Consider the following 25,829-nt stretch of genomic DNA (forward strand, 5'->3'; position numbering starts at 1 on the left):
AGCACTAATAAACCAACCCAAAAACAGACATTAAAACTGAGAGCCAAAATAACATCATTTTATTTCATTTATTGAAATAAACTCCTGGATGCAAACAAACTTTCTCAAACTCAATTGTAATAAATCTGAAATTCTTATCATAGGCCCAAAATCCCTCACTTCCACCTGCCCAGACTTCTCACTCACTATTGATAATTCCACTGTTTCCGCATCCACCCACATCCGTGACCTTGGTATCATTTTTGATCAGTCACTCAACTTTCAACAACACATTAACAATATTTCAAAAAACGCTTTCTTCCACCTCAAAAACATCGCCCGCCTCCGCCCCTCCCTTTCCTTCACTGCAGCTGAAACTCGATTATTGCAATAGCATCCTCTACGGTACAACCAACACCCTCTTCAACAAATTACAATACATACAAAACTCAGCTGCACGCCTCCTCACTCACTCCCGCTCCAGAGACCACATCAACCCAGTCCTCCAGAACCTCAATTGGCTTCCCATCGCCTCAAGATTACAGTACAAGATCCTACTCATCACCTACAAAGCCCTCCTCAATCTAGCTCCCTCCTACCTCACCGACCTTCTGCAGCCATACAATCCCTCCCGCAACCTCCGCTCCACCAACGCCAACCTCCTCACCCCTCTCACCAAACCCAAGCACCGAACCTGGGGGGACAGGGCCTTCTCTGTCACTGCCCCCACCCTCTGGAACTCTCTCCCCCAACACCTCAGATTCTCTCCCTCACTCACCAAATTCAAATCCGGACTCAAAACACACCTTTTTACAAAGGCTTTTAAACTGATAGATTTTTTTCTTGTTTTGTTTTATTTTGCTGCCTTGCTCTTCTTTGCTTTTTTTTCTCCACTGTTTTCATTTGCTTTTCTATTGTATAATTTTATCTTATTTTCCTGTAAAGCCCTTGGAGAATCTTTTAAAGCGCTTTTGTAAATAAAATGTATTATTATTATTATTATTATTATTATTATTATTATTATTATTATTATTATTATTATTATTATAGTTATTTAAAAAAGGCTGAAAGCAGAATGCAAGTAATCTTCATGTTTAGTCTGTAGCAGTGATAGGATATACAGATTCTGTTTGCATTCATTTTTACTGATATATTTATTTATATTTTTAAAATAATGGATAAAATATAACATTTTAGATATTCAGAAGAAAAAAAAAGCTTTTGAAAGAACCACTTTCTCGTGACATCTCAAGATTTTACAGTGATTTTAACTTAATATTTTTTCACAACAAAATTAAATGTGAAGAAGATCACAAATATTCTTCTAAATGTGATAAAAAAAATTGACTTTTAAAAAAATCACACTCCGTTTTTATGACGTTTTGGAGCTAAATGTGGAGAAACGTTGCTGTTATTTTCGGTGTGCACAACTTTACAAACGGCGCCCCATAATTCACAGGCTGCAAATTCTATCCCATTTAACTCTGAACTCGCTTATCAGTCTGAAATAATCCATCATAATCAGTGAGGTACTTGATCCATAAAGAACTTAAAACATATACTAGTCCAGCTGTAGGACAGGCAGGTTGTTCACAATGACCCTCCTGAGACTGCCTGTCAGTTTTACAGCCTGAGGTTCTCCAGCACAGATCAAACATTGCATTTACCTTTTGTCTCCACCTTTGTCCACAGAAACCACATCAGCAAATATCCATGCTAAGTGTGAAGCTCTTTTTCTAACATGTTTACAGAGGGCGTAGACGTACTGCAGTTAAGCTGTCAGCTACGTTTACCTACATCAGGTGTGGGTGAGACAAACACCATCAGTGTCATACTGTGTAATAAGACCCCTCCTTCAATCAGCTCTCTTATCAATACTATATCATTATATTGTTGAAATCAGACGTGTCCATGGAGCTTGATTAAAGTAATGACAAAGTTAAATAATGAAAGTTAAAAATTTGGGCACAATCAAGAGAAAATCTTTGTGAGAATTGTTTCCATCTGCTGAGAGCTAACAAGCTCTAGAATCTGATTGGTCTTCGCAGCGGTCGCTGGTTCGGCTCCTGGCCTTCACCCTTTGCTGCATGTCCTCCCCCACTCTCTGCTCCCCACTACAGAGGTTCTGAAGAGACTTGTTTCCTGGTCGTTTACCAAACTGGGCTAACATTAGCAAAGCTAGCACCACCAGCCTTCAGTCCTTCTTGTAGGTTATCGATCGCATGCTAACCACATGCTAGTTAGGCGCTGCTCAGGAGTTTATTCAGTCACAGCCTACATACAACTTTCTCCAGATTAGGGAAGTCAACAACTAATCAAGTATCCATTAATTGATTGTTAAGAACTTACTTGACCATAGGGATGCACCGATCCGATCCCGGTATCAGATATCAGCTAGATCGGACTCAAAAAGCTAGATTAGATATCGGTGACAAAGGGCCGATACATAGTGCCGATCCATATGGCAGATCCAATCATCTCAGTTCTATGCTTTTCTGTGTTAACAACAGCCATGTGCGTCTCCTTCGTCATCAGCGCCAGCCGGTCTGTGCATTTTTGCCCGGTGGAGCATGATGGAGACTAACTACAGAGGCTCTGCAGTTTAGCTGCATGTCACGCTGCTTTTGCCGGAAACTTGGAACATGTGCAGCGTTAATGTTTCGACGGATGGCAGTAACGGAAGCTCAAAAGGGAGAAGTTTACGTCAGCTGTAGCCGACTGCAAAGAAGGAAGAAACTGTCTATTAATGGATTCAAAGTGTGAAAAAACGGACGGGTTACTGGATTTAGTTGTTCCGGATCCTTGACATTAAGGGATTACAGCCTCTGGTTTAACACTTGGAACCCAGGTACAGTTCCCCATCAAGTCAGAAAAGCCTGAAGTTGCCAAAACATGATTCTATCCTCACATTAAGGAATAGAGATTGTTAAATCAATACCCGGATTCGGATCAGCTAGTACCGGTATCAGCAGATACCAAAGCCAAGGCATCGATATTGGTATCGGGACCTAAAAAGTGGGATCGGTGCATCCCTACTTGAACACATTGTTTTGTTCAGATTTTCTATCACATGGAACAAACATCATATGGTTGTCTCATATTTGGTTCATCTATCAGGGAGGTGTTTTAAGTTAAAAGCATGTTTGGATGTGAATCAGCTGACTGAAGGTGTTGCTCACAGAGGAGATGCTCAGCTGGGGGCTGCGGCTGAGTGACAGGTCTCCACGAGCGCTTTTTTTCTCCGCCCCTGAACTGATATGACCTGGTTGCCCTTCCGGCTGACACCTGAACACCTACACACGATTATTTTTCTCAATAAGAACAAGTAGACAGAAAACTGGACAGTAAGTCTTTTACGTAACCACTGGTGTTACTGAAAATTACTGAAAAGTTGGGATCTGTTCCCCAGAGGATATAAATCTCCTCTTATCGTCAGACGGTGATGGATGATGACTGCTGAAGACACGAATGTAAGAAGACAAAAAAAAGAGCCAGCAAGATCACAACCTCACATCATAATCAGAAGTACGGTGGCTTTTAAATGCAGTTTTCTTCACAAGTACTTTTCTCGTATTCATATTTATTGATAAAATACTCTCTTTTTTATTCATCATGTGATGTCTTCCACCACAGTGCTGAGTGGATAAATGTCCCTGTCTCATTTCAGTGACTGTCAGGTTATTTGTTTACGTAGGTAAAAGTCTAGATTGTGTTCAATAAGTCTTCAAAACTGAGCAGATTAATTTCAATGAAAATATGATGTTTACAAAGATCTATTTCTAGACTTTCAAGACTTTGTGAGAACCATGGATGTAGACAGTACGAGGGAGTCTTTGCCTCTCGTTGCAGACAGGAAACTCAAACCAGGAAAGTCACTGATGAAGACGCTGACAGCAGCCTGTGATGGAAACTGATCAAAGTGATAAAGGTTTTGTTATTTGACTCTCTTCCTCTCCAACAGAGAAGAAGTACTTCAACGTCTTCCTGTCAAACAGACTAATGAGGGGCTGACATGTTGCGTGTTTACTCCTCCACAGCCTGCGGCCAGGGAGCGGATCCTCCAGAGAGTCAACACACTCCTCCAGATAAACAGCCGTTATTTATTTACATGGGTGGAGATGAACTCTTCCTGTGTGTTGGTGTGAGTCAAAGAGGAATCATGATCTGTGCAGATCAATAACCTGATATCACATGGGTTAAACATGGAGCCATGCAGGCGGTCCAGTGTTTCTATGAGAATTCATGGTCTCTCATTGACGGACTGTCAGGCGAATCCAAGCTGTCATTTTAGATTGTGACATTTATTGATCTCAATCTATGAGACGATTACTTTAATGCAAAATAATAAGGATGTTCATGCTCCTGATGGCAGCAATGCAACGAATACAAAAAGTCATAATTATACTGGGGCGAGGTTGGCCTAGCGTTTCGGCACTGGCCCCATATACAGAGGCTTTAGTCCTCGTCACAGCGGTCGCTAGTTCGACTCCTGGCTTCAAACATTTGCTGCATTTCTATCTCTCCAACACGGTCTCAGTAGATGTGGGTCTAACATGAGTCTGGTCCTGCTCGAGGTTTCTGCCTGTCACTTACTTTAACTCTCCAAATTCCATTAAAGTTCCTAACCATAGACCTTTCTGGAGTCTCTGAGCTCCCTTGTCTCGTAGGTTCCTCTGGATCTCTGCTCTTGTTGACATTCCAGACTCCAGCTGCTACAACTACTACTATCTGTCTCACCACTATCATCTCTCTCTCTCTTCATCTCCCTCTATCCCTCTCTCCAACACGGTCTCAGCAGATGTGTGTCTAACATGAGTCTGGTCCTGCTGGAGGTTTCTGCCTGTTAAATGAAGTTTGTCCTTAACACTGTAACTTGCTAAATGCTGCAAAGTGCTCTGCTCATGGTGGATTAAGATGAGATCAGACTGAGTCCTGTCTGTAAGATGGGACTGGATCTTATCCTGTCTATCTATCTATCTATCTATCTATCTATCTATCTATCTATCTATCTATCTATCTATCTATCTATCTATCTATCTATCTATCTATCTATCTATCTATCTGTATACTGTACAGTATTGTCATTATTCAAACCCAGGTTGGAATAAAAAAGCACAAAGACAAATGAGGCGCCTGTCAGAAGTGTTCTCTAAGTCTGAAGTTCAGCAGCTTCAAACTGAAATGAGCCTCATCACCAACTCAGAGTCCCAAAGCAATTATCTGAAAACCCTCACCCTCATGCCGAGGACCAGGAAGCCGATCTCCTCCATCAGCGGGTACTTTCTGATCTGTTGTTCTCGTTTCTCCTGAGAGGCGAACGGGTCGTAGCTCCGCTGGCCCAGCTTCACGTCCATGATGCACGGCTTGACGAAGCGTCGAGTTACGTCCTCCAGCTTCAGGTACAGGTCTGAGACAGAGAAGCAGACACAAGAGGAGATGTATCATTAGGTTGTTCATATGATTGTGGCCTGATCCTGACCTCACAGCAGTTTTTCTAAACAGCTGAAGAAGGCTGTAGTGGTGTGAAGCTTTAAATCCTGTGTATCACCCCCACTCTGCATTGTGGGTGTTGTTATAAAACTATTGATAAGAAACCGAGGATTACATGCTTGTAAAGAGAGATGCTCTGATTATCTGTTGATGCTGCCTCATGTTTGTAACGGAGCCTCTGATTGGTGGAAGGACTCAGAACAAGTCATCAGGAAGTGGTTAAGTAGAAAGCTCACATCTTTTAATAATCATCAGAAGACATCAAGTATTAGATGTACTGTTATGGAGTTGATGTGGTCTGAGGCCACATTACAGAACTCATGAAAGAGACACACTGAAGCCTCAAAGAGCAGCTCAACTGTGCTTCAGTAACAGCTGCCATGACATGGACTGACTGACTCAGTGTCAGTATGTTTGACTTCTCTCAAAACATTAATGACACAAAAATAAAATTCAAAACAGTAAGAAAGAACCTGTTAACATAAATATAAATATATATAAATATATATATATATATATATAAAAATATATATATTTTTTAAATACATGAGGCTCATGGGACTTATCTTTTTAGATGAAATGGTGAAAATGCAAACCAACCTCAAAATAAAACTCATGGATGATGATGATGATTATTTTTATTAACAAAAATAATAATAATAATAATAATAACAACAAAAACAATAATAGTAATAGTAATAATAATACAAATAATAATACAAAAAAATATTATAATAGCATTGTTTTCCTTATTTGTATTAGTCTTAATTTCATTATCATTATTATGTTTATCTATTTATGTATTATTATACTATTATTTGTTATTTACTGGTTTACTTATTTTAATATATTATTGGTGTATTTATTTTTCCATGTCCTGCTTGATGAATTATATGCACTCTATTGTACTCACCACCTTTATCAATACCTTCATTTAAAATACATCATCATATATGTTTTCTCTTCTTTTTATTTCTATTTGTTATTTTTTTCTCAGCATTTTTATTATTGTTATTTTTAATTTAAGTTATTGTATTTAATTTAATTTAATTTAATTAACTTATACATATTTGTTTCTATTTCTTCCTTATTTTAAAAATTGTATTTGTTTTGTTTTTTTTACTCTGTTTTGGCATAACTGAACTGTTCATGCCAAGCAATCTGAACTGAACTGAACATAAAATATAGTATGTGTGAATATTGGACCTGTATTGTCAAGTTTGTATTTTGCTAATAAAACAGATGAACTAGATGTATAAAGGTTAATATGTTCCAGGCTGCTTATTAAAGCTAGGTGGGATTGTAAACTCTCTCCTTCATGCAGTTCATTCAATGCACGACTGGAGATTCATTTTAAAGCCGACTGTCTGAAAGACTTTGACTTCTCTTTACCGTTCGGGCTGTCAGGAGACGACCAGGTGCCGTAGTACTTAGGTAGATGGTCCTGGAGATCCAGAAGGCATGGATCACAGCAGTCATCTGAGTACACCTAGGACAAACCAACACATAAATCACCATTAAATACTGACTTCAGAACTGCAATCATCATTCAAATCTCCCATCAGCTGACTGAAAGATAACTGCAGAGTACTCTGAAATGAATTTTAAAAATCTCCTGGCTCCAGCCTCCTAAAGGAGATTGTTCCAGCTCTTCTTTGTGATGTGTGATGGTAGACGACATGTCTTTGTTGCCAAGATATCTGGGGTGACACTTCAGACCCGTCAATGGGATCATTCGTCCACTCTTTTATGACGACTGGGCCTAAATCTCTATATTTTTAACATTTTACAGCAGAACATTTAATCCCTGTATAACTGTTGTTTTATTTCCAGGCCTTCTTACAGATTAGACATCATCAGAATGGTGACAGGTCTAACTAACATATAGTTCAGTTCAACAGAGTGGTACCCCAGCCCTAGTGATAATTCAATAACAATAATTAGCATAATGACATAATTTTTATCAATATGAATACAATAAATGTGTGATTAAAATTTGATACATTTATGCCTGTAATTACACCCCCCAACCACTGGAAAGGGAGGGGGTGCTAATGTGCCTTAAACACTAGTTGCACCCAAAAAAAATGATGGGTTCAAGAAGCTTATCAGAGAACTAAATCCAGATACAAGGTAACAAACCATCCGGTTTATTCAGCTTTTACTCAGGACCAAAAATCTGCTTCTAAATTTAAATGAAATAATGATTTAATATTTATCGTGATAATTATCGATATCCACTGATATGAACATTTTTATCGTGATAACATCTTTTTCAATATCGCCCAGCTCTACCCCAACCCAATACTGGCACTATAAAGTCATATACTAATGTATGAAGATTTATACCAGCTGTGACTGGACGTCTAGCCCAGTGTAAGAAATATGAGATGTGTGTGTGTGTGCTTGTGTGTGTGCGTTGTTGGGATTAGGTTTGATTGGTTAGATCAGACACAGGCGGCCGTGCTGCCATGACTCATTCCTGTTTGTATGAGAGTTGCTGAGGCTGACAGAGCAGCTAAGCTCCAAATCAAACACTGAAGCTCTGAAGCAGCATGAGATTACACAGCACCATATGGAATGTCTGACGTCTTCACTGAATATAAAGAATGCACATTTCCTCATTTGTCCACGCTCTGCATGTTCATCACCTCAGCGTCCACAGAAAACCTTCTTAAATCCAACCAGGGGGACTTTCACTTCTTATGTTTTCAGGTCAACATATTCAGAATGTGGTTTGATTCTGAATGATGTTCACTGAACTCTCACACTCAAAACATCAACCTCAAGAGGAATCTTAAAGATGATCTGCGTGAATGATAACCTAACACAACCCAAACACTGATGTAATCATATTTTGAGGTGTGATTTTATAAAACTGCATCACTTCTCACTAACACTTTGATTTCCCTCTTAACTGTTTACATGGAAGACTTTAATTTTGCTGATATGTGCACATTTGTTTCTCAGAATGCATGAAAAGTGGAGGAATGAGGATGAGAGTGTGGCTGCTCATGTGTTTGATGATAAAAAATATTGATATAAAATAGGAATGCATGATAAAGATTGGCACTATAAATTTATAGTCCAATAATGTGAATATTTTATTATTATTTAGTATTCTGATACCACAGTTTTATCTGATGAACATGATATAAGTGTATTTCGTTTACTTTTTGAAAAGCCTTCTCTTTTAACACAGTAGGTGTTGGTGGGCGACCAGCATTTACACGTAGAGAAGAAGTATGGAGAGTAAAATGGCGTCACCTGTGTGGATGTTTTTCCCTGTTTCAAAGGACGACAGCACGATTGCAATTTGCAAAACATTTACTACGAGTTTTCAGAGAAAGAAATAAAGTCCTCGAGTTTGACCCAACGAATCTGAAGTCACTCATAAAGTCGTCATCACAACAAAGATGTATTAAAGAAATACGAGGCAGCAGAAGCCGCAGCTAGCATAAGCATTAGAAACGAGGTGGAATAGTTGAAAAGGGTTGAAAATAGTCCAGTGAGTATGTTAGCTTGAGAGCCCAGTGGCTGGAAGAAGACGTTTACGTTACAACATTACTGTATGCACAGGAGTGTTGGGGTAAAAAAATGTACAGAAATGTGTTATTAACAGTGGTTTCATATAGAGTTGGTTAGTATAGAAAATAAATATATATGTCTTTGCTCAATAAATATCAGTCTTTCAAGACTGAAATCATTTACATGAGCGAATCACATGTAAAGTCAATGTAGAGATGTGAGTAGACATGAGTCCATGTCGGGCTGCACGAATGGTGCAGATTCACTTATTCACAAGAGTTTCAAAAATCTCAACTCCAGTGAATCATTCTTGCTGCAATAGCTAATCAGCGTGCAGATTAGATACATCGTCCTCTGGTGATGTATGATTAAGCAAGTAAACACAAAACAATCTGTCGCGCATGTTTGCATGAATTACGCGATCATTGCGTTTGGTGTGAATCATACACTGTATAAATAATGGACACAGTATCCGTGATGTCACCCATCTGTTTCTGAAGCGCTGCTTTGAAGCCAATTGGTGGCAGCGGGAGCCATATTGGAAATGCTGAACTCAACCTAACTTCTGATTGGTAAAGAGGCGGGCCTTTAGCCTCTTTGCTAACAGCTACAGTGTTCCCTCCTGTCAGTCAACATGTTTATTTCTGCTGTAAAGATTGCCTTTTTGAATGAGTGTGTATGTGGTTTCCAGTACTTCCGGAGCCAGCCTCAAGTGGACACTCGGTGAACTGCAGTTTTTAACACTTCCGCATTGGCTTTAATTCTCGCGGCCGGAAGTTGCCTCTTGGTGTGCTTAAACTACTTATTCTAAAATAGAAAAATGTATATTTAATTAACATATATATGAAAATAATCTTAGCTGTATCAGCCATCACAAGCTGTTATAACAGTTATTGTTATCAGCTCAAACATGTTTATAGATATTATGCAGGTGTGTACTGTAGTGTCCCTTCATGCATGTACATTAGTAAAGTAAAGGTGTAGTAAATGAAGTGAAGGTACCATGCTGTAAAACTGCATCTCTCTGGGTCCTCTGGGTGGAGGCTGGAGCTGCTTCAGGACCGTTCCATCTGGATGCTGCAAAATACCTGCAACAAACACAAAGACGGCAATCAGAGACAGTTTCACAAAGTCCAGCATAGTCTGGATTTCAAACAAGGGGTTTGGTAAAACCCGAACTTCTACAGGAGAAACCATGTTTTGATATAACCAGAAATCCCTGCAGGCTGGGATTTATTTAGAAAGAGGGGACGGGTTTTCAGTGAACAACGTGAACTGGATGAGAGAGATCAGTGTGTTTATTTTGCTTTCTATCAAAATCTGAATAATGTAGTCAGATTTGGGATCTCATCTTGGACTCTGGAGACTTTTTCTGGACTTTCTCCAGTGTTTTAGTGCTCGATGTCCATCTGATGAGTGATTAATTAATAAAACATAAACAATTGGAAGATTATAAAATGCTGATTAGCTGCAGGGCTTCGTCTGAGCACAGCCTCACCAGGAGATATGTAGGAGTCAGGCAGAGACGTGGTGGGAGGAGAGATGTTCAGGGGAAAGACTACTGATAATTATAGCTGCTCTGCTGAAGTGAGTCTGAGCATTTTGAGGAGGAGGAAGAGGGAGGAGGATGAAGAGGAAGAAGATGAAAAAGGAAGAGGAGGAAGATAAATAAGAAATACAGGAGGGTCTATAAGCAGACAAAAAATAACTTCACATGTTGGAGAGATGTGACCCGAGTTCACGGCACGATCCCAGAGGAGGCGTGAGATGTTCAGTGTACGTTAAAAAGTCTTTAACTAACAACTTTAGCTCGATGCATCTGAAGAGAACAAGTAACGTGCATTAAAGTTGATTTCTGGGAAGCAAATCAGAGATCTGTAATGGACAGCATTTTCATATCAGCACAAGAAATGCATGTCAATATGATTCTCTGACTGCAAACTCAGGTGTTGAGAAATGAAGACTGCCGTTCCTCGAGGGTCCAGTTAAGTCTCTACTATCCGTCTCACCACTATCATCTCTCTCTCTTTATCTCCCTCTATCCCTCTCTCCAACACAGTCTCAGCAGATGTGTGTCTAACATGAGTCTGGTCCTGCTCGAGGTTTCTGCCTGTCTCCTACTGTAACTCTTCCTGTCCCATTAAAGTTACTAACCATAGACCTTTCTAGATCCTAGCTCCCTTGTCTCATAGGTTCCTCTGGATCTCTGCTGCTGTGGACGTGCCAGACTCCAGCTGCTACAACTACTACTATCCGTCTCGCCACTATCATCCCTATCTCTCTCTTCATCTCCCTCTATCCCTCTCTCCAACACCGTCTCAGCAGATGTGTGTCTAACATGAGTCTGGTCCTGCTGGAGGTTTCTGCCAGAGAAGGACAGATCCATGTCCCGCCTCAGCTCCACCTCTTTGCCTGAATCTATTAGACTGGTTGGAATGGGTTGACATCAGCATTTCCTGTACGGCCACCACCATCTTTGGGTTTCAAAATGTGATGTCCCTAAGACTTTGTAAATATTGTACAAAGTGCATTGATGTAACAAAGTGTTTAGGTGCTTACTAAGTGCTGACAAGGACACAAGAAAGTCCCCAGTCATGTGTTTTTGTTGCATTTGATACACACAGCAGGAATACCTGGTAATGCAGAACAAGCAGCGATACTTTGAACTTCTCTCCGCCTCATTACGACAGAAAAATCCCACTCCTTCACTCTTCCTGCCAAACAGCAACCATCGAAGCAGGGCGGACTACTGAAGCGGTGTGAAGTAGAATAAAAAGTGCAAGTTTCACTGCTGGCGACATCATTCACACACCGGTTATTCAGTCCGACTTTAAACAGGCTGAGTAAACAGGGCTCAGGGTGACAACCAGGGTTAGGTCTACAGCTGTTCATGTGTGAAAGGGAGATTTAAAACTAGTGCAACCAAGACAAACCTCTAAGAGTTTGTGTAATCTAATTTGCACAAAGATGGATCGCTTAGCGACCGCTTTATGTTGAATCTGAAGACGCACTGCATGGTACTGCCCTATACTCCAGACCTCAGAGACAGCTCAGTTCTTCTTCTTGTTTTGATTTCATTTGCATTGAAGGTAGATTGAGAGTAGGAGGTTCCCCTGAATGTCATTCCTTGTTCCAGCCCGTTTCAGTGTTTAAACAGAAAGATCCGCGGAGGAAAAGATAAGTGTCCTGTTACATCATCACACGCTGACCACAGCTGAGTACAGATTGAAAGGATTACTCTGCTCTTTGGCTGATCTCTGGATTCTTCTAAGAAGACACAGATGTAGAAACACACTCATGATAAACAATACAAACTTCATATGAAAGGGAACGAGCTGCAGGGCCTGATCCGGGTTTTCTTTCTGGGCTGATAACAGAAGGGAGAGGGTCACAGGTTGATGTGGTTGTTGTTGTTGATCTATGGAGGTGGTTGTAGTGAATTTTGTAACTGCAATGTGAAGCAGGGGTTCCCAAACCTTTCGTCCCACAACCCCCAAAATATTGGTGCCAAAGACTTGATTACTTAATTTCTTTTTTAAAAAATCTTGCGACCCCCCCATGGGATCCCGACCCCCACTTTGAGAACTCCTGATGTAAAGACCATCTTTGTGGGGGATCTGCAGGGATACAGTAACATTTCTTATTACTCAGCTGTCTTACTGATCTTCCGGTTGTGTAAGATACTTGATTCTGATTGGTCCAAACCTGTTGACGATGGTTATTAACTTTCACCAACACAAGCAACACCAGAGACAAACTGATTACACGTCATGTCAAATCAATCCACGGAAAAGAGTTCCGGCACATTTTGCTTCTGCTTGTTGACACCATAGACAGTAAGGTGAGGGGAAACCGTTAGCTTCGGTTAGCATGCTAAATCGGCAGGCTAAGGATGTTTACATATTGGATCCTGTACAGCAATATTAGCAACGGCAGCAGAGCAGTAACAACCTGCTAACCATACATTATCCCTTACGTATGACCTCATACATTGCCATGCATTGTTCTTTTCAGTACAAATTCTGTACAAAGTTTTAAGACTGGCGCCTTTAGAAAATATAGATACTACATGTACAGATGTAAATGAGCTTATAGCGTACTCTGATCCCGGTTAGAATAAACTGATCATATAAATAAATATTAAAAACATACACAGAGGAAGAAGCTCAAAGCACCAACATCACTGGTTAAATGATGGATGGTTTGGGCCCATGAAGTCAGAGCTCACTTTTGATCTGTAGCTCATTAATTCAGAGTTCAAGAGTGCACATTTTGAATCTGAACATGCATCATAAATAAATAATTTGAATGCAGATCCCTTTTCAAACATTCTATAGTCTACAAAACAACAAGTCAAAGAGCATTAACCTCTCTGTTCTTGCAGAATGTAGCAGAGAGTGCTGCTGCTTATCGTATCCCAGCTCTGGTAGCAGCACAGCTCAGCCGTCTCTGTCAGTAGAGTGACCACTGACCAGTTCATAGATCCAGTATCAATATGAGTTGGAGGTCCATGCAAAACTTGGATAAAATTAACTTATCATGCAATTGGCTTTACATTTTATAGCACCAATTTATGACAAAGTTATCTCTGGACACTTCTCAAACAGCAGGTCCACACAGTTCTCTTTGTGATCTCAGAGACGAGAACGAAACTTTCTAATAGATCACAGCAGTCTGCACTCTCTTCCCATCAGACACTGCATCCTCCTATTCCTGGGTGTATTTATCTGGAGTCATCAACTGCTCCAATTAAAGCAGCTAATGAGAGTCGTCTGCACAGTTAGCACTCTGCAGCTGACTCACTGAAAGAGCTGTGACGAAGCTTTCTTTCCCTCAGTCCCTGCACTTCAAGATGATTCAAACTACTCTGCAGAAGATGTTTATATATATATGTATGTGAGGTTCTGTATGAGTGTGTGTTGGGGATGTATGATCTGAATCTGTGTCAGATTTATTCCTTATCATGGATCAACATTCCTTAGGTTAGTGTATTTGACTGTGACCAGGGCCCGTATGCACGTCCAGCCATTACACAAACAGGACTATTAGTCTTAATCATAGACTGTATAAATAATGGACGTAGTATCCGTGATGTCACCCATCTGTTCCCGAGTGCTGTTTTGAAGCCAGGCGGCGTCAGCCATATTGGAAATGCTGAACTTAACCAGTCAAAGTGTGATGTAAAGAGGTGGGCTTTGAGCCTCCTAGCCATCAGCTATGTGTTCCCGCCTGTCAGTCAAGTCAGTCATGTCCTTATTTGGGCAAAAACTCGTAATTTTAATATCTTCTGAACCGTCGCGTTAGAAAAAAAAATTGCCCCCCACTACGTAGACCGAAAGTTTTTGAACCAGGCTGTAAACATGTTTATTTCTGCTGTAAAGATTGTCTCTATGAATGGGTGTGTATGTGGTTTCCGGTGTTTCTGCAGCCAGCCTCAAGCGGATGCTAGATGAACTGAAATTTATAACACTTTCGCATTGGCTTCATATTTTAAGACCGTTGCTGCTTGGTCTTATAGTACCGTTATGGAACGGCCCATTTGGTCGTAGCGTCAGCCACATGCACAACTGCAAATAATTAGCTAATTAACTAATTGCGCAATGAAAGCGAGGCTGGTGCAAAATGTCATATGTCCAGGGGGCCTCCTGGGAAAACCCCTATCCAACAACTGTGCATGCCTACTACGCATAAACAACAATAAACATGGCGAGTGGTACCGGTGTGACTGAGAGAAGATCAGGACAAAACTATTTTTCAGTGGAAGAAGAAATGGACATTTGATTAGAAGAATATAGAATGAACAAACAGATGTTATCAGCAAGTCAATCCTCAAAGATAACAAACAAGGAGAAAGGGGAAGTTTGGCTGAAGATCTTGAACCGGGTAAATGCGTGTGGTGTTTCTGAGCGCGCTCAGTAGAAGACCTAAGAAATAAAATAGGCAACATCAAAGTGGCTTTGAGCAACAAGCACCGCAACCAACGTGGTCCAGGTGGAGGACCACCTGTCCCCCCATTGAAGGATGAGGACTTGCTAACAGAGTTGTTTGGGAAGGATTCACTTCACGGTGTTGCTGGTAGGTTACCTAAGAATTATGTTGTGTCTCCTAAATCTAAATTAGCTGTATATTTCAACATCGTCATACTTTTCCAGAAGATTGGTTCAATCCCTAAATATCCGTTGTCTTCACATATTTCGTCTTAAAGGATAACGCATAAGGACGGTGTCCGCCATCCTTTAAACGTCCTAACAGGTGAGGTAATCCTGCCATCAGCACCTGTAATGGTGGGGTCTACCATCATTAAATGTAATGCTTTGTTGGGGTGTTAACCTGGATCATGCAGACCGCTAGTCCATTTTTTTTTCACCATTAGTACAAACGGCCCGTTTTCATCACTCAAGACTGGACGTGCATACAGGCCCTGGGTTCAGGTGTTTTGGGAGGTTGCTTTCCGTTCTCTCTGTGTTCACTTTGTATTATTTCAACTTTGGATTTAGTTTCTTTTTTCATCCTCTCAGTCATGCATTTGTCTGTTTCCGTTTAACAGGCAGAACCCTGAAGCAGAACCAGACTCATTGGTTGTTTCCACAGAGTGATTGATTAATGTGGAGCAGTGCTTGTTTTTACTCTTTAGACTTACAGCCCGTTGGTCTCTGTTAACTCGTAGGGGAGTTTTCCAGCTCTTGAATTGCTAGATCCTTTGCTATGCTCAGCACGTCGTCTCTGAATAAATGTTCCTGCTGTTAGTTGTTGAGCAGGTCGTGTATGGTTTCCTTTACAGCGTTTTATCACTGTGAGAGTCCTGACAGTAAAGCGAAACGATTACAGTTGTGGAATGAACAGCTGCAGCTCCAAACTGTGTGAGAGTTCAAACTGTTCAATGAGTTATGAATCAACAGAAAGTCATCTAATGGGACGATAAGTGGGTCATTAACCACTCTGGCCACTCAGTCAGTCTGCTGGACAGCCATCCACTGAGCCAGTCCATTAAAAAATCAGCTCAACACCAGTGTGCCACTGAATCAGGCTGCAGGGAACGAGTCCGTCAATTTGTTTAATCTGGTTTTAGACAAAATGTACTGACATCAAACTATGCACTCAAGCATTTATGATCTACATCATGATCTAAACGGGACCATAATGAATGAATGAATGAATGAATGAATGAGCATCATGCCTCATTGAGGAGGACTTCAGTAGGGAGTGAGACCACATGCTTCGTCACTTCTATGGAGGCAGAACGTTGTTTTAAGGCACCTCAGAGCTGGAGGTGTCTCAGCAGATGTGTGTCTAACATGAGTCTGGTCCTGCTGGAGGTTTCTGCCTGTTAAAGGAAGTTTGTCCTTGCCACTGTAACTTGCTAAATGCTGCAAAGTGCTCTGCTCATGGTGGATTAAGATGAGATCAGACTGAGTCCTGAAAGAAAGTTGGAAAGAGTCTGAAGATAATGTTTGTTGTGATTTGATGCTATATAAAGATTGATTGATTGATTGATTGATTGATTGATTGATTGATTGATTGATTGATTGATTGGAAGCACATTTTTGTCCCTTAGTCCGTTTCTTATACAGTTTTAATTTGTAAGACTGACAAACAAGCAGATATCATGGACTGATTTAAGCTTATCAACATTAATGTGTTAGTCTGTCAGCCAATAATTCTCCTTTACCAATAGTCGTTGTTTCTTTTTATTACCTGGCTTTCTTACTAATCATCTTGCTGTGTAAGATGCTTGATTCAAATTGGTCCAAACCCCTTGACAATGGTTATTAACTTTCACTAACATGATCAACACCAGAGACAAACTGATCACACGTCATGTCAAATCAATCCACTGAAAAGAGTTCAGACACATTAGCTTCTGCTTGTTGACACCATAGACCGTGAGGTGAGGGGAAACCGTTAGCTTACGTTAGCATCAAAACAATGTGGCTAAAACATTAGTTTGGGTTAGCATGCTACATCAGCAGGCTACGGACGTTTTTATATTGGATCCTGTCCATCAATATGATGAAGGAGTGGAGCAGGTGAGAGAAACTTTAGGTTAGTGATCTCTACAAAGAAAGTTGAACCATGAGCGGTGGTGATGATAGCAGCAGGGTTCAAAGTTGTGACATTAGTTTCTTTTTAAAGGTGTGTGAACCACAGAGCTCAGAGAAGAAGGAGAGCTGAATGAGGACAGTTTCATGTTCAATCCACCGCAACAGGCAGAGAAGAATCCATCACCATGGAACGATCACTGACGAGGAATCACTGGGACTATTTTTAAAAATTGTAAACAGAAATCATGTTAGTCAATAAAATAATCTTTAATCAATGATTTTACAAACGTGTTTTTATTCTAGGTTAATAGCTGGGTAGTAAGCGGGATAATGTATGATTAGCTGGTAGTTTGGTGAGACAAGCTGCTACCTGCTAATCATACATTATACCTTAGGTGTTGAATGTTAGCGTTTGTGTTGGGTTGGATTTTCCGTGAATAATAAAGTCGTTATCCAGCTCTCACCCTGAAGTGTCTCTGTTTAGAGCTTCGCTGGTTAAGTTTGGCAGTGAGGAGTGGGACCAAAAATGAATATTAAAAAAGTCTATTTTCTTCCAGCTCAGGATGACGCCTCACTTTGGTTTTGGTCTGCCAAATATCATCACAATCAATCATTGAAGGACGTTGTTGCTGTGCTGCCAGACCCTAGCAGTGAGTTGTCAAAGGAGTGTGCTTACCTGACTCATAACCTATGAAAACAAAATCAGAGTAATAATAAAGTGGGAATAAATGAAACTTTTATAGTTACTGCTCTGGTACATTGTGCCACATGTGAGAGGAAAGAGACACAGTATCTGAGTACCTGAAACCCTGAGTTTACAGGAGGACAGTGTTAATGTTTAGCCTCTAACAAGAAGCTGTTCCTGCATTCTGCATGAGTTGCTGTTTTTCAAAGCTGAAATATGATCAAACAAAAAGTATCTTGTTTCTGCAGCATCGCTCTGAAAGTGACAGTGTTGGCTTTTCAACTCCTATCGCTCATGACTGTGAAGACTGTGGTCAATAACCTTCCTTTGGTGGTTCTGTTATGATCTAACACTGAACACAGACAGAAGTTTTGACCGACCTTTAACCTGAAGAGAAAACAGAGAGCAGCTCACAGGTGAGGTCTGCCAAGAAACACAGCCAGACTTCCACCTTTGCCTTTCAGCAGCAGTGGAAAAAGAGTTTTGCATGTAGACTTTCAAGTTCCATGACAGAGCTAACACAACATCGAAACTCTTTCTGGTTTGAACTTCTTTGAAACTGACGGGTTTCATAACCATGTTCATTTTAAACCACAACAGACTAAAAAACATTCCTCTTTTTACCTGCTTACTCCGCCTCTTAAATGGATGCAAACTCATTTTTCAACCGTAGTTTTTATTTCTGTAATTACAAACTTTCTTTAAACAAACTGAGCTTTAATGAAATGTTATAACTAATTTTACTTTCTTTCTTTCTTGATCTTATTTCAAAAAATATTTCATGCTTATGTTTGTTTAATGTCATATTTTAAATTGGATATATTCTGACAAGGTATGGCATTATGGAATTAAGCTGATATTGTATCTCTTAGATGTTGGGCTGTCAGGCACCCTGCGAGGATGTCAAGGGGTCTGAGCCAGCTTTGGGCTGCGACTCGACACAGAAAAGATTCAATGTGTGAGTCTTAAGGCTGATTTATACTTCTGCGTTGAATCAACGGCGTACCCTACGCCGGGGGTCCGTGTAGCTCCCGTACCTACGCCGAGGCCTACGCACGTAGCTGACGTGCACCTCCTACAAAATGTAACTCCCCGGAGAGCCGACGCGGACCTCAAGCCCTGTGATTGGTCCGCTCGGTGGCTTTGTATTTCCCGCATTTACAACACTTCCGGGATCCCGGACATCGGCCGCACATCGGCCGTGTATTTCATCTCCTTCTCTCTATTCTTCATGTAATCATGTCTGTATGATAAACAGCAACATGTATCAGCTGTAGATTAACATAACACGCTCTGAATCTCTGTGGAAAAGTAAACAGAGATCGTAGCGGGGCCGGATGCAGGCGACCGGCTATCAGAGAGACCGCACTGCCCTCTAGTGTTTCGGCGGAGAATTGCTGCGCGACACGGACACACCGACGCACAAGTATGTGGGGCTCATGTCTGCGTCAGCCCCTGCTGCGTAGGGGAGACGCAGAAGTATAAATCAGCCTTTAATCCTTAGGAAGAAGTTCTGAGATGATTCGAATGATTAAAGGTTAATTTCGGTTAAGATAAGATCAGTTGTGATTCTGTGTCCGGCGGTACAGTAAGACTGCAAGTTACAACTTCAGAGCAGTGAAGGGGGCTGATCATTTAGAATAATCCCTCCTAATTTAAATAAATAACAAGACCCAACACTGTTTACTATGTACGTTAAGTTCACAGTAAGTACACAGAGAGAGAGTAGCTCAAACATAACTGGCTGCATATAAAATGTAAATGTTCAAAGTGTTCGCTGTTTGTTTTTGTTGATTGTTACTGTTCTGGTTTTTGTTTTTAACTCTGTAAAGCACCTTGAATTGCTCTTGTATTAATGGTGCTTTATAAATAAACTTGTCTTGCCACATGTGCAAGCACTCTTCTTCTTGTAGCTGAAATTCGTCCAGAAGAAGGTCCAGGAACCTGAGTGAAAACTAGCACCAGTGTAGAAAACATTCCTTCAGCTCAGTGCTTATGAAACCACAGTGAAGGTAGAAGACTGATCACAACGTGCAATCACTAATTATCAAGTCTGCGTGTTATCTCTGAAATTCTTGCATCATTCAGCTGTTCAGCGTGTTTCAAACTCAGTTTGTCTCACATGAGTCTCCATCCTGTCCGTGCTTTACACAATGGACTCATAAAGATAGAGTGATTCTGTGTCTTACTCAAGTTCTCACTAACATTATCTGTTAGACACGATGTCATGACTCTGCAGAGCAATCACTTCATAATGTTACTATAAATAGACGACAACAGAATAACTGGATAGCCTGTTAAATGATCAAAACGTGTTGTGCTGCATGCAGCTGTGAGAGCCTCTGAGATCTCACACTTCTGCTGCGTTTGAGTTTTCTCTTTCTGTGAATCCATCTCTACGCCGTCTTGTGAGATGAGCCTCCTGAATTGTTGTCGACACTATTGATTGTAAACGTCGACTCTGCCTCAATAAGGTTGAGAAAAAGGGGGTGAAAAAGGCACGGACGAAACAAAACAAATGTTTGGTAGGTTACTCATGGAGGACTTTTATGGTACAAACACCAGAAAGGCAGGTTTTTTAACACAGGTGGGGTTGGAAGTTATGGAGGTACTCAGGGTATTTTTATGCCATAATTGAAAGAGTGTTTTATATACTGTATGTTAATAAGAACCAACAAATGTATAAACTTATCAATAATAATAATCAATGGATTGTATTTTCTGCTTTAAGCTCTCATAGTAGAAGGATCTTAACGGTCTTTATTAACACTGCTGACACTCATAAACTGAGTCGTATGCCAATTCAGAGAGTTTTGATTGGTTTGCATGTTACATGTTCATGAATGGACGTAATTATTAGTAGGGGCATGTCGGGGCCTGTTGAATGTTGGTAGGGACCAGAGACTGTTTATTCAACTATGAATCATAAGTGTTCACCGACTGTGAAGCCAAAAGCTCTACAGCACCCCCTGCTGACAGGCTGCAGTATCAGTCATAAACCCCGCCATCCTCATGTTCAGATATGAAATATGGATCAAACTATAAAATTAAAATACATTTTTGAAACATGGATTCTGTCTTTATAGTAAGCTCTGATGCCGATTCATATCTCAGTGTTCGCTTTTATTACAAGTTTAGTTTTATTGAGTAATTTGATGATTGATTGACAGCTCTGTCGACCAATGAGGCTCCTGCATCGTTCAGTACAAGATTATCAGAAAAAGAGGGCTAAAGCCTGGTTTATACTTCTGCATTGACACTATACAGCAGTGGTCGACGTGGACAGGAGCTCCACATACTTGTGCGTCACTGTGTCCATGACGTGCTGCAATACTCGAATCACAGCTGATACATGTTGCTGTTTATCATACAGACATGATTACAGGGAAGAATAGAGAGGACACGTTGGATGTGCGTCGATTCCAGAAGTGCTGTCAAAATATAGTAAATACAATGCCGTCGAGCCGACCAATCACAGGACTTAGGATCCAGGTCAATTCAACCTGTAGTTACATTTTGGAGGAGGTGCGTGTCGGTTACGTGCGAAGGCCTCTGCGTAGGTACAGGAGCTACACAAATTTAAAGCCTGATTTATACTTCTGCGTTGAATCGACGCAGTAGCCTACGACATAGGCCGCACATTTCATCTCCTCCAACGGGTCCTCCCTATTCTTCATGTAATCATGTCTGTATGATAAACAGCAACATGTATCAGCTGTAGATTAACATAACACGCTCTGAATCTCTGTGGAAAAGTAAACAGAGATCGTAGCGGGGCCAGAAACAGGCGACCGGCTATCATAGAGACCACACTGCCCTCAAGCGTTTCGGCGGAGTATTGCTGCACGACACGGACACATCAACGCACAAGTATGAAGAGCTCATATCTGCTGCGTTGACCACTGTTGTGTAGGGTCGACGCAGAAGTATAAACCAGGCTTTAGTTGGATTCATAAGTCAAACAAAAATATAGCTAAGCATGAGAAATGACACTTTGGGTACTTTATAGCTATGTTCCTAAATAATCATATTAACAATATTGGAAGGCAACACCCACAGAACCTGCAAGTAATAATAAATGAAGACTTTTCTCACATCGATTTATAGTTTCTGCTTTTAGCAAATCTTGAAGGGCTTAAATAAGAGTATTGATTTATTTTCTATGGATTTTAAAAAAATATATACAGTATATATATTTTGGTGGGACAATGACAATGTGAATTTTAAATGTTATATGTTAAAAATGTTATTTAAAAAATACTGGAAAAATTTAATAAATAAATAAATAAAATAGAGTATTGATCTGTGAGCTCAACGACTGAAAAGCACTACCAATGGGAGAGAAATGAAATGGGCTGTCCTTGTGGAAATAAACTATCTTTTATAGGATTGAATTTTCTGTTGAATTAAAACTACTTTTTCATAACATTTTCATTATATTTATGTCTCCCACTTAATGAAGTAGGACGCTGTAAACCTGAGTGTTCTTCAATTCAAAGTTTGGCCTTTAAAGTTTACTTTGTAAGTCAGGTGTGGACTTTGTTTGAAGTGTTCTACCCAGGCTCTGAATACCCTTGACAATACCCGGTCAGTGGAAACCTCCACACCTAGATTCAGCTGTTGATGGCCCACACATACATATACATTGAAACAAAGACCTATAGTGCAGAGGTAGCCAGAGGGCCTGAGGAAACAGGGCCGTGGGAGGAGGAGGAGCGGCAGGATCATTCTCAGTCAGCAGCAGTACAAGCTGAACAGGATTCCAGAGCTGGTTCTTCCACTGCTGTGGAGTCTGAACACTGTGTCAATACCAGCGTCCCCTTCCTGTTAGCTTGAACACATGAAGCCTGCCTGTTAATGATTGTTCACCAAGCCCAAGGAGGGACTGAGATAAGATCACTCCCCTGTACTGTCAAACACACTCTATCACTGCTTCACCCACTCTCTTTGTCTGTTTGACATTGAAGCTTAAAAAATGACTCCTGTGTGACTCATTTTTACGGAGTTGCTGATTAATTTTCTGTCAGTGGTGTTACTCATTAACTTGTTGTAAAGTGAAACATCTTTGTCTCTGTTTCTGCTCCATTTTGTTCTCTTAATGACTCAAACAGGCAGAAAATCAACACATAACTGAGCATGGTGTCCATTTATCCTCTTTGGTGTGGAACAGAGCTCAAAGGTTAAAAAAAAACTCAAGACCAACCTTTTTAGTCTCAAGTTTTGTTCTTATAACAGTTTTATTTTATCTTACTTTATTTATTTATTTATTTATTTATTTATTTATTTATTTATTTATCTATTTATTTATTATCTAGTTCAAATTTGAGTCCCTTTTTATTCTGTTATTTTATTTATGTATTTAACTATTTATTTATTTATTTATTTATTATCTAGTTCAAATTTTAGTCACTTTTTATTTTATCTATTTAATCATTATCAAGTTTGGGGTCAGGGCTGGAGTTGGGATTAGGATGGGGGGGTCTTTTTATTTTCATTTTTATATATATCTTTTTTTTTTTTTTAAGACTGGCTTTCATTGAAATAACAAACGCTGAAAAAAAACCACTATATTACATTAATACTGGAGGACACTTGAAGTTAAGTAAAAATACAGCATAAACTATAAAAAAAAATTGTTATTTAAGGTGAATATTATCAGTTTTTCCTTCTTCTATCACATAGCACTGGATATCTTTCAGACTTGGACCAAACAAAGACCTTTGAAGATACTATTTTAGGTGTTGGGTAGCACTGTGAACATTTTGTACTGTATTCTGACATGACAGAATGAATGTGGGTTGTAGTTGTGACACAGAGGTAGACAGAAGGTTACCAAACATAAATTTGATCAGATTAGGACAGCATGCTATGTTGAGAAAAAAGCCCTGCACTCACATGGTCTGCATGATCTTGCATGAGTAAGTTGCTAATTCAGACAACTTCCCTAACCAGTCATGATCAGAGGATGAATGAACAAAACACATCAGGGCCTGTGTCCACTAACAGCGTGTTTTTTTGCACTGGTTGCACCTTTTTTCTATACAGAACCAGTTCAGCAGTTTCAGCGCTCAGTGTCTAGAGCGTAAAAACACCCCTGGCACCAGCTGTTTCTGTGGCTGCAGCGCTCACAAAGCTCTCAGCTGAACGTGGTGCTCGTCACTGTCATGAAGGTACAATTTCCAGGTACACAGCTGCTGATAGTGGTACGGGACTGTTTCTATTGAATGTATCGCATCATTTATTAAAGTTCTATTGAATAAAATCAAATGTGAAGCGTACAGAACCATCAAAACAAACTTCCAACTGTTGTCGCCTAACTACAGTCATAGCCTGTGAGAAGCGCTCTAAAATTTGGGCTGCCCAAAAGATGCTGGTAGTGGACACAGGCCCTCATGGAGCCCCGAAAATGAGCTGTCCAACTGAAGTGAGAACACCATCCTACAATTTAGTTTCAGCCACAATATAAAAGTTTTGAAGACCAAACATATGGCCAAATAATGCGGTATGATGACATCTTATTAATAAGCCACTAATAAGAGAAAGCTTTGAAATGATTTGTCTAAACTAAGCATGTTTGGACCACAGTCTGTATAAATAATGGACATAGTATCAGTGACATCACCCATCTGTTTCTGAAACACTTCTGAGACCAATCGGCGGCGGCAGCCATACTGGAAATGTTGAACTCAACCTAACTTCTGTTGAGCCAGTGAAACATAAAGAGGCGGGCTTTGAGCCTCCTCCCCAACAGCTACAGTGTTCCCGCCTGTCAATCAAGTCAGCTGTGCCTCTTGTAATGGAAAACTCATAATCTTAATATCTTTGAAATGACTGCATTATGAAAAAATTCACCCCCTGTACAGTGTGTGCCGATCAAATGAGCTGTTCAGACTACACTTGTTTTTTGAATCAGGCTGTAAACATGTTTATTTCTGCTGTAAAGATCGTCTTCTTTGAATTGGTGTGTATGTGGTTTCTGGTGTTTCTGCAGCCAGCCTCAAACGGATCCTCGATGAACTGCAGTTTTTCGCACTTCCGCATTGGACTCATATTTTTAGACCAGAGGTTGCCGCTTGGTTTTGACCTGAGCTGAGGCTGAGCCACTGACTTGTTTTCTCACAGGGTTATAATAAAATATGTTTGTGTCAAAACAACATCTGAATATTGGACTTCTTGCTAGATTCAGACAAATCTAACAACCGATCACACAGCAGAGAAAAACATGACTAAAGTGTTAAGCTCATGTGCCGAATGGGACATATTTCAACAAACACTTTCCTACTTCTGTAAGTCCCAACTAAATATTCTTTAGTTTTTTTGTGTTCTTTGTTCGCTATGTTGGTTAATTTGACCGGTCAATTCATTTCAGTCACACACAGAAGCTAAGGCTCCAAAGGAAACATTGATCTTTAGGGTGAAAGTCCTCTTTTCATTGTGTTATCTGTTTTCATCATCATCAGGTTAGTTTGATTTTTGGTGAAGACGTCTACAGGTAATTCTACTCCCAATATACACTACCAGTCAAAAGTTTGGAAACACCTTCTCATTCAAGGGTTTGTATTTATGTTAATTATTGTAAACACTGTAGATTAATACTGAAGACATCAAAACTATGAAAGAACATATATGGAATTATTGAATGAACAAAAAAGTGTTAAACAAATCAGAATCTGTTTTATATTTTAGATTCTGTAAAGTAGCCCCCTTTTTCCTTCATGACAGCTTTGCACACTCTTGGTATTCTCTCAGTCTGCTTCATGAAGTGGTCTCCTGGAATGGTTTCTAATTAACATGAGCCTTGTCAAGAGTTCATTTGTAGAATGACTTGCCTTCTTAATGTGTTTGAGACCATCAGTTGTGTTGTTCAGAGGTAGGGTTAGTACACAATGGATAGCCCTTTTTGACTACTGTTGTAATCCAGATTATGGTAAAACCAGATTATTTCATAGTTTTGATGTCTTCAGTATTAATCTACAATGTTGTAAATAATTAAAATAAATAAAAAACATTGAATGAGAAGGTGAGGCCAAACTTTTGACTGGTAGTGTAAATCCTTCAAATACTGAAGCAACCCTGACCTCAAAGCAGAGCTCACACTTTACATG

General features: G+C 40.1%; 1 protein-coding gene across 1 annotated transcript in view; it reads right to left on the reverse strand.

Moving 5' to 3' along the window:
• Window positions 1-25,829, reverse strand: part of ipmkb (inositol polyphosphate multikinase b) — a 38,441-nt gene that overhangs the window by 9,240 nt on the left and 3,372 nt on the right. Inside the window, exons 2-4 of the mRNA XM_034708829.1 lie at window positions 10,000-10,085; window positions 6,862-6,958; window positions 5,214-5,386 (exon numbers count right to left, since the gene is read on the reverse strand). Coding sequence (XP_034564720.1) covers window positions 5,214-5,386; window positions 6,862-6,958; window positions 10,000-10,085 — 356 coding nt within the window. The remainder of the gene's footprint in view (window positions 1-5,213; window positions 5,387-6,861; window positions 6,959-9,999; window positions 10,086-25,829) is intronic.

Source organism: Notolabrus celidotus, chromosome 18 (assembly GCF_009762535.1).
Source record: "Notolabrus celidotus isolate fNotCel1 chromosome 18, fNotCel1.pri, whole genome shotgun sequence".
Taxonomy (NCBI): Eukaryota; Metazoa; Chordata; class Actinopteri; order Labriformes; family Labridae; genus Notolabrus; species Notolabrus celidotus.